General features: G+C 37.1%; 1 protein-coding gene across 1 annotated transcript in view; it reads right to left on the bottom strand.

Annotated features, from left to right (window-relative positions):
• Window positions 1-476: 476 nt before the first annotated feature.
• Window positions 477-10,077, bottom strand: part of BMAL2 (basic helix-loop-helix ARNT like 2) — a 32,306-nt gene continuing 22,705 nt past the window's right edge. Inside the window, 8 exon segments of the mRNA XM_066549788.1 lie at window positions 477-2,990; window positions 3,978-4,086; window positions 5,337-5,424; window positions 5,883-5,991; window positions 6,800-6,855; window positions 8,082-8,232; window positions 8,791-8,897; window positions 9,828-10,068. Of these exon segments, the coding sequence (XP_066405885.1) occupies window positions 2,854-2,990; window positions 3,978-4,086; window positions 5,337-5,424; window positions 5,883-5,991; window positions 6,800-6,855; window positions 8,082-8,232; window positions 8,791-8,897; window positions 9,828-10,068 (998 nt within the window). The 3' untranslated portion in view covers window positions 477-2,853.

Raw genomic sequence — 10,077 nt, 5'->3', positions numbered from 1 at the left:
TTTTGTCCCAATATCCAATCTAAACCTTCCCTGGCAGAACTTGAGGCCAGTTCCTCCCATCCTGTCCCTCGGGAGCAGAGCCTGACCCCCATCTACCTGCAGTCAGGGAGCTGTAGAGTGCTGAGGTCTCCCCTGAGCCTCCTTTTCTCCAGGCTGAGCATTCCCAGCTCCCTCAGCTGCTCCTCACAGGCTTCGTGCTTGCAACAAGAACTGGAGAAGTTCAGGGTTAATGTGTGGAACCTTCAGAGTTCATCCCTGGAGAGCATGAGGGTGTTCTGAAACTCTGTTTGAGTCCCCAAAAATGCACATTAGCTTGGATTACAGGCTCTCCTTGCCTGAGGAGCATCACACTGAGCTACCAAAATCCACAGGAGTTCCACATCCCTGTTTCTGTTTTGAGGAAGAAGCCTGGGATCTGAAAGAACAAGTACTTTATATTTCAGTTCAATACTAGACAGAATTGCCAGCAGACTAACAGCAGGGCATCAAAACAGCATTTATTGACCTGGTTTAACCACAACCTACCATTACCTGCACCATGCCAGGAACAAACTGTCAGTATCTTACTAGAATTGTGTTGTTATACAAACAAAATAAGCACATACTATCTCAATTGTATTCAAAATACCTATTAATTTCACCAGAAATATTTACAAGTGACACTTTTTCTTCAAAAGGCTGCTTTAAGCCAGAAAAAAAAAATACAAATAGTAAAGGGAAAATCTAATAAATTAATTGAAAATCACAATATTTGTCATTGACTGCGAAAGAATCAAAGTTACATTTTTGGTTTTATTTTTTAGGGATAGCCAAAAATCCAAAAATAGTGGTTTGAGTCTAGACACTTATATAAATCTTGTGAAAGAATTAATTTGCTCCTGCAGTAACAACAGCTGCCATGTTTCCAAACTAATCCAGTTAAAAAAACTGTTCTAATAAAGTCTGTATAATTTTAAGTTATTTGTGTAGTCATTTATCTATGAGCTAGAGTATTTGCTGGCTTATTTAGAATTTACTTCTAGAATAGAAAAGAGAAAATGCATTTTACAATGGCAGAATCTCAAATTTTATTTATACAAAGAGATTTCTATCAGTTCTTAGAAAGTGCCTGTTTATTTTTTCCACTTTGCTCCATAATATAGCCCAAAATTTAGAAAAAGCAGAAAAGTTTATTCTAATAAAGCAAGAGAACTGATGATTTTGGCCCCATGTATGTAAAAGAGATCTGAATGCAGGAAACTACATCCAAATTAAATGAAAAAAAAAATCTATAGAGTTAAAAAAAAAGAAAAAATCAATCCAAAAAGCCATTCTAGCAAATCACCATCACCAAAAATCCATCATTTGCCAAAGGAGTCATATCATCTGTAGGATGCTCTGTCAAGCAGAGGAAGCTACTTCATGTCCAGATTGTGTCCTCATGAGGACAGGGTGGCTCCCCAGCAGTACAAGGATGACATCTAGTGACAGCCACATCCATCTGTTCCCAACTCCAGCCTTCCTAAAAACACCAGCCCAGGCTGCCACCCTCACCTGGAGTGAGAGAGGTCTGGGTTGTACCTACATTTAAATGCCTGTATTAAAAAGATGCACATGTATCAGATATCTTCAAATGCTTTCCTTTCACTACCCGAATTAAAAAAAATAAAGCAAAACCCAAACATGAAAAAAATCTGTAATTTTATGATATATAATCTATGCAAAAATTTGTTTAAATATACCAGAGATAAAAAGATCCTCTTGCTATATTAGTGCTATGTTGTTCTAATGCAACCTCTAAAGTGCCATGTTCTTGAGTCGTTTGCTGTAACTGGGATACAATCCTTGCAAAAGCTGTTCCCAAAAGATCATCCTGCATAGCATTTACTTACAAAGCTATAGTACAGAGAGGATTTTAAAAAGTCACACACTCAAGCAGTAGAAAATTCTCCCAATCTCTCCAAAAACATAAAAGATGCTCTAGACTTTTAACATTTTTTCACCAACAGACAGTGCAAGCCTCACTCTGGAACCAAGACTATCCATTCACACTTCTCTAGTTAGTAAAGAACCTGGGACAAGACCAAAGTTCTTTATTACAAATAAAGCATTATTTTTCTCTAGTTCTATGCTGGCTCTCTAATAATACATTACAAATAATACAAAACAGTAATTAAGAGTTTGTTGCCTCTTTTCTTATTCCCTTGCCATGTTTGTGTACTGGGAAAATGAGTGTTTTTCTCAAAACATTCTCTTCTGTTTATTAGGGTGATCCAACCCCAATCCTTGCTCCCAGAACTGTAAGCCTCATTTTCACCTTTGACTGCAAAAATTGCACTGCTGAGAAGTACAAGGAATCACAAACTGCATAATTTGAGCATTACAATACCTTATTTTACAACTGTAGTGTGTGCAAATTGTTATTTCAATTAAATTTAATAGTTACAAATATTCTCAAACCATATAAGTACAGTAGGTTCTACAGAAAGTAACATGGATAACTAATATTCTGCAACTTGAAAAAAAACAATAAATAAAAGTTTGAAGTATTAAAACTAAGAAAAAGTAATCCTGTACATTGTACAGTACCTTTTGGTTAAAGCTTCTTAGCAAAAATATACTAAAGTGTTCTAAGCATTCCAGTTACAGATGGTTCAATATTAAAATTTCAAGGTTTCCTCATCATGAAAAAATATTGCATTTGTCCATAGGTGCAGCAGAATATGTCTCTCTCTGAACAAGGCTCCAGTCTTTAAAAATCCAGAGACAGCAAGTCTGCATTCAAAGGAACCATTAGAAAACTCCAATACAGTACTGAGGATGTAGGGTTGTTGTGCATGGGGGTCTCTGCCATTCCTTGCTCCCAGACCGGCTCTAGAGAGCCCACTGGATATCACTGAGGTCAGCTGGGTCCCCCAGGCCCCCGTCAGCCTCCAGATAATTCATCAGCGCTGTCATGGCGGTGTCATCGTTCTCGCAGATGGCATCGAAGTCCAGCTGGGAGCTGCCACCTACACAGTGAGTAAAGCAGGAGCTTGAGGCAGGCATGAGCACTGTGAAGCATGGAGAATATGGTAACTTGCAAAACAGAATTGGTTTGAAGCAGAACCTGCCTTTGAAGTCAAAGCAAATATTTCTATGTTTAAAAAACCCTAACTTGACTCCCTTTTAGTTTAACACCATTCCTCCTTGCTCTGTGTTGTTGGGGTTGTTTTTAATTCTTTTTTCCCAAACCCTTATTAAAGAATTAGCTTTTACTCCTTTGTTTCTTTTTCAGTTGGTTGGTTTGGGGTTGTCAGGGTTTAAGTTTTTAAATTTTTCTGAAAAGGCTCATAGTTCAACCAGAAGAAAGCTGTAGGTTATAAATAAACAAAGAAATCCCTGGCAAATGAGGGAGAAGAGGAAGATGGAAAAGTTTCTAAGAGCTGAAATACAGGATCAGCATAAACATGGCTTTTACAGCATTTTGCCTTTTATGTCAAACATAATGCAGTGGCATTTTCCTCTTACAGGGCCAGGGAATCCTGTATCCAGACAAACTTAACAAGAGGAATATTAAAAAAATTCTTTCTGAGCCATTTAGAGCAGTCCTTTGTATCAACTACTCCCAGCTTGCAGCTTAGAAAGAGGTAAAGTGTTAAAAGACAATCATTCACAAATTCCAAGAAGTACCCTGACATTGCATTGAAATACTTTTCCCTCCCTATCTCTGTCCTGGAGAGAGAACAGTAAGGTGTCTCATGAAAAGTGTAAGAATGCAATGGTAAGCTTCAGTTACAGATGTTTTTTGTCATGAGATTGCCTCACTTACCAAATTTTGCTGTTTGCCTTGCAGCAATAACACATCTGGTTTCAGAGTGCTCTCATCTCCAGCAATTTCTCCCATCTCTTTACAATTTATACATGGTTGTAAAGTGGTGCACTCAGAAATGACACCAGGGATCAGAAATGCCAGCCCCTGCAACCCCCAGAATAGCCCCAAGAGAAATAAATCTTACTGAGGAGAGGTTCATTACTGGGAAATGGAATAGCACCCTGGCTTTGTTCTGAATTCTCCAGAGCTTCTGTTTCTGAAGGGCATAATTGAATCAACTCTTTATTTGGCACCTGAAAGAGTAGAATTGGTAGAAAGGACAGAATTAGATCCTAAATTTAGTCACAGATATTACATTACAGAAACATCATAGATTCCCATCAAATTTTTAAGAACTGAATAGAGAAAGTGAAAAATATACCTCATCAGGCAGATATTTTGCATTTAGAAACAAATATTCTATAAGTTCATATAGCACTGGACCTGGCTTAAATAAAAGTTGTGACTTCCACAGCTGTCAAAGGTACTCCACAGTGATGGCACTGCTTGAGGCTCTAACTCAGTGTTCAGCACCAAAGGTACTGGTTTGCACTTTCCACATCCACTACCATAAACTACAAATTCCCAGACCTGATGTTTGTCCCCAAACATTCCAGTTAAGAGATTAAAAAAGCCCTCATACCTCCTAGGTTCTAGATGCATTAAACTATATTCATCATAGCAATAGAGATGGAAGTCATGCTAACCCAATAAAAAAAGATAATTTTTTTCCTACAGTTGTTTTATTTAACACATACATGTAATTTAGCAGGAGAGATTCCTAGGATTGCCTGACTTGTGTATATTCTACCAGGAAATTAATAAAGGTGAAATGCTTTCCAAAAGTATTTTAGAAACAAACGGGATACCAAAGACCAGAATCAAGAAAAATCTTCAATGAATATGATGAAATTATCCTTATGATGAGACATTACATAATTTAGAGAGTTCAGCATAAGTAAGTCAAACAACTCTTCAGGAGAAAGATCTGTGGTAACAAAGGGGAGAACAGATCATTAAAAAAAGGGGGAAGTCAAAGCAGACCAGGATAGTGGGGGTTTTTCATAAGAAATAAGAATTGCAGTGGAAAGATAAACTGTTTTTAACAGGAAAGAAATTTGCATTCAAAGAGTTGTTGGAGAAGTTTGTTCAAGCCGTGTCCAGTGCAAAACATACAACATATTTAGGTAAGATATGTTCTTTATTCCATAGCTATGGGCAATAACTATGTTATTTATATAACTATGTTAGTTATAGTTTGTGGTGTTACAAGCACCACTAGATTAGCATAACTACCCATTTTTAGAAGAGTAATGAAATACCTTCAAAGTCACAATTTTAAACATTGCAAAACAGCACTGATTTTTTCAAAAGTCTCTTCAAAACCATTAAGATTAAAAGTACACATTCACAAAAACAAATCAGGGCAATCCCGCTCAAACACAGGTTGTGAGCTGACATTAACCTTTTCATTTAGGGTTTTTACAGGCAGGGGTGTACTCACATCACTGCAGTTTATAGTTAAAGCTGGAGAAGGTGACTTTCTGAGGAGATGTGACGGACTTAACTCTTCAGAGGGTGAAGAATGCAACCTAAAATTGCATGTGTTTAGTTGATTTACCAGGTCACATTAATCAAACACTGAAAAACAGACTGTGTGGTACAGAACCCACCAGACCTCCCCAGTGACAAAGCACAAGTCTGATAATATGAAACAATAATGTCTTAAATTCTCCTGAAGATTCTAAATTCTCCTGCTCCAAGTTTTGGTAGCAGAAAAAAGAGGAGAGATCAGGAAAGGCCATGGGTCACAATTCTATTCCTTGAGCACAGTTTTCTTCCTCTGTTGAATCACCAGCACAGTCCTGTGCTCTGCCAGGCACGAGACTGACATAATTATAATGGTATCTTATTATGCTATGGCTCAACCTAAAAAGTGTTATACATATAATACAATAAAAGTGAAACTGGAGCAACCCTCACATAATCATATAATTCCTCATGCCTGTCTTTACTTAAAAGCCTAATGATGGTGTTATGCATTTATTACCTTTGTAATTCTAGTATTTCATTTGCAATTTCGGTTCCTATACTTCCAGCACCAAGAACTGTTCCAGAGGACATTCCAGGCACACTTACTAAAGACTGTTTTACAGCATCTGTAGATTAAAAAAAAAAAACAAAGCCCAAAGAAAACCTTAAACCCAGAGAACTTTCATTGCAGAGCAAGGATTCATTTTAAAGTAGCTTTTGTTCTAGATATACATATACAAGTATATATTTTCAAATATGTATTCAGAAATTATATTCCTTTAAATACTGATTCATGGCAGAGGGCGTTGCAATATAAAGTGAAAAATCTGTTTGTGAAAATTGTTGTTCTCCAGTAGTGAAATATATTTAATCATTGCCACCTCCAGTGTCTCTCACAGACATTGCAAAGAACATGAGTTTAAAATACCCTTGGATTTCTCACCAACTGAAATCAGTTATTGAAAGAACATTTTGAAAAGCAAATATAAAGCCTTGACAGCAAGATGATAGAACAGCATGCAGAAAGCAGAAACTTTGCACAGCAGAAAAATAATAACAAAATATGTTCTGTATCAGTATTCCCCTGTATTTTATAGATAAACTCAGCACAGTTACACCTGTTCCGAAACCTGGGCAAAATATGAAGGGTCTGTGACAGAAGGACAATATCCTACTAACCAAACCCCCAGCTCTAACAGAAGCTGCTGGAAATTAAAAGTAGGCTATATGCACTTCTTTTTAGAGTTCCGTGAATTTTATCAATTAGGACTCTGTGAGTAACTAGACACTGAAAAAGAAATAGCTTTAAAAAAAAAATTAATCCTTCTTTGCATGCAATCTAGAATAAAAAAACCCTGGACAGGATAAATTTAAATTGACTGATTTGACTGATCAGGAAATGCAGCTGTGATAACTGTAAGAAGAGACACTTGCCTTCTGCAGATTGGGAACTGTACAGGACCTCTTCTTCAGCTGATTCCTTATGACCTCTGAGATTTAAAGAAATGAAAAAAAAAATCCAAACAAACCACAAAAAGTCAGCATGTTTTTTTGTCCCAAGAGCAAAATCCAGCATATATTTATGTTTAATTTCAATAATACTTTACACAAAACCAAAGCTAACATCCTCGAACTAGAGAAATATAAGATATTAATCACATATTTCCATGTTCAATTCTTTGTAATGTTTCTGAGCAGTGGGTGAAATACTGATTTCCACTTTCCAATTTAAAAAGAAAGCCAGTAGGATTGTCTGTGTTCCATGACAAGGGAATAGGGCTGTCATTTCCAGTTTTAGGAGCGAAATCAGGTAACCAGGAACAAGGACAGGTCAGTGGCTGTCTTGTGTCAGCAGCTGCTGCCCTCCTTCCCTCCTGCAGACAGCTGCAAATGCCCACATCTCCAGGGCAGGCAAAAAAGTGTCCTTGGGCTACTGGCCAGCATAGGCTGTCTGAACTGCTCTTCTCTGTTTTCTTGGAGAAAAAGGACATGGGCAAAAGAGGTGGGTGATGTTGACCTAAGGCATGAATCAGATACAGAATGGGTAAAAGGCCCCCTCAACAACTTTGTTTGATGGAAATAAAACCCCCTCTGTCCCTGCTCAAAACCCTAATCATTGGCAAAGATCCTCAGTAGCACTGGAACAATCCCAATTACAGCTCCATTGCGAGGTGCAATGGAGAATGAAAAAGAACTACAAATTAAAAAAAAAATTAAACACTCATATTTACTGTCCCCCAGGCTCCACCCTTGCAATCAATTTGGAGAGGATCTTTCTGTCCGGCCTTGCATTTCCACCATCTATCAATTGTGCTTCTCCACCTTCTGACACCTGGGGGTAGAGCAGCACTTGGAATTGGGTCAACTGACACACAAAGGGTTGTAAAGACCAGAAGGAAAAGCAGAATTAACTTGACAGTTCTATTTATTCAAATCTACTTCTCTTAAAGATCCTTCCCTTCTTCCTTTAAAAAGAAACTCTTCCATCTCTTTTTTTTCCCCTACTGGGAAACAGCATAGTTTTCAGAGTTAAATACACAACTTAGGCCTGAAACAAAAATAGCTGGTAAATACCAAAAAGATGTTTGTCCAAGTTGTTCAGCCCCTTTTTGTGCAAGGTTGATGTTTTCTAGTCTTGTTCTGCTTTCTACACAGGTTATTTAGTGCTAACTGTAATTATGACAAAAATAAATGGAGAGTCATATAAATTACTTACAATACCACAGTGTTGTTTGATACAATGTACTCCAGCTCTTTGGTCCAAGGATTCATGAAACTAAACCACTGACTCTTTAAAGTAACGAAAGTCCCATCTTTTGCTCTAAATTTGTAGGAATTTGTAAATACTTTTTCTTTGTTCTGCAACACTAGATAAGAAAAGGAAAGTTATAATCACCATATTTAACCTTAGAAAGGTAAAGTTAGAAATAATAAATCTATTTTATAGCATCATAAAACCAAAATGTTTCTGTTGGCCAGACATAGAATAAACATGCCAGAACAAACTGGGACCTGTTCTAAAATCAAATTATATCGTTTCAGCAGGGTATTAAATCTTACATAAATAAGCAAGTACTATGTTCCTGCAAAACACTAGGAGACTCATGACTTGGTGAGCTTTAACTCGTGTCTTTAATGATGTTATCAGACACATCTGCTCTTCAGGAGTCCTCCCCTTCCTTACAAAGAATGGAAGCAGAGGGTTTGACAGATGTGCTGACATTATTCCTCCACAATTAAGGCCCTGCACCAGGAGCCAAGACAACACAAGTTTCTCTCTGTTTTTATTACAAGCCTTACACAGGCTTGTCTTAACACAGACATCACAAAGGGCAATGCTGAGGTTGGGTAGTTTGGGTTTGCACAGTTCTCACTTGCAGTTACACCTTGCGGTAAGTAGTCTGAGAGGACCAACTGTTTTGTACCTTCTTTGTGTTTTTCAGCTAGGTGATTGTGATCATCTTGATGGCAGTACTCATAACAAGAAGTTCCTAGAAGCTCTTGTGGCAGATACCCTAAAATTGCTGTTGCGCTGTTAGAAATAAAAATGTGAACTACAGCAGACTCAAAGCCGTTTCCTTCAGTATCAGATAAAGCAGAGCATTAATATTTAAACAAACAGATGCCTGTGTTCATGTTTGGGGAAAAAATATAGCATTAGTACAGCTCTAAAACAACAGGAAACATTTTTCACAGCAAATTATCCCTTTGCAATGAATGACAATTCGAAGGTAAAGTAAATGTTTAAACATGCAAACCACATGTACACACAAAATGCTTCTGTTTAGTGGCTCTCCCCTAGCCAGTCACAGTACTGGTCACATATAAGAGTCAATAAAAAACTCAGCAGTTGAATTTTGCTCTTTCACTCAAAGGAATTAGTTTCAAACCGACACTTTTAGTATAAAGAAAAGAAGACTGAAAGCAGTAACATTTCCAGTGACAATGAAATTCCAAATGCAAAATGGTAACTAGGTTTTTACAACAAATAAAAGTCTGGTTCAGAAAGTAGAGAAAATGGGAACTTAGTTCTCACTTCTAATAAAATAATTTGGTACCTCACTTAGAATGTATTTGTTACAAATGGTAAGACTCTCAAAAGTAATAACTTCTGGGTAGATTTTATTACTTCAGTCTTGTGCAGAGCTATGAAGCTCTAACTTGAGATTTTTCTTTATGAATAAATGAGTCCATTTTCTATAGGACAATACACTTCTATACATGATATATTATTTGACAAAAAACAAAGCCCAAGTACACATAGTTTAAGAATTAACTGCTTCTTGTGTAGAGCAGAAAAACATTCTGAAAATTAGAATTTTTGAGAATTTTCAAAAAATTCTCAAAAACTGAGAAGTCAAATTAGAACTTCTACCCTGCTGGAGAAATTACAGCTTTGACAGAGGATCAGAAAATGGAAGCAGTTGTGTAATTTCTCTTCATTAAAGAACAAAAGGCTTACCGCTGATCTACATAAACAAATTTTCCATCCATGGCAAATCGTGTAACAAATTCTGTTGCTTTGACTTTTATCTCTCCACTCTTTTGTGGAACAATATAAGGGTGTAACCTCCCAATCGCAACAAGACAGTTAAAGTTACTACTGTCCTTTTCTACATCATTTTCCTCTTCTACTCCCACCTCATTAGGAGGCCAGTTCTTCAAATACCCAGTACAGTGAATGGTGCAGTATTTTCTGTGATCTAATAGAA

The sequence above is a fragment of the Molothrus aeneus genome, chromosome 5 (genome assembly GCF_037042795.1).
Source record: "Molothrus aeneus isolate 106 chromosome 5, BPBGC_Maene_1.0, whole genome shotgun sequence".
Taxonomy (NCBI): domain Eukaryota; kingdom Metazoa; phylum Chordata; class Aves; order Passeriformes; family Icteridae; genus Molothrus; species Molothrus aeneus.
Note: the sequence above shows the minus strand (reverse complement) of the source record. Positions and strands in the feature narration are given on the sequence as shown.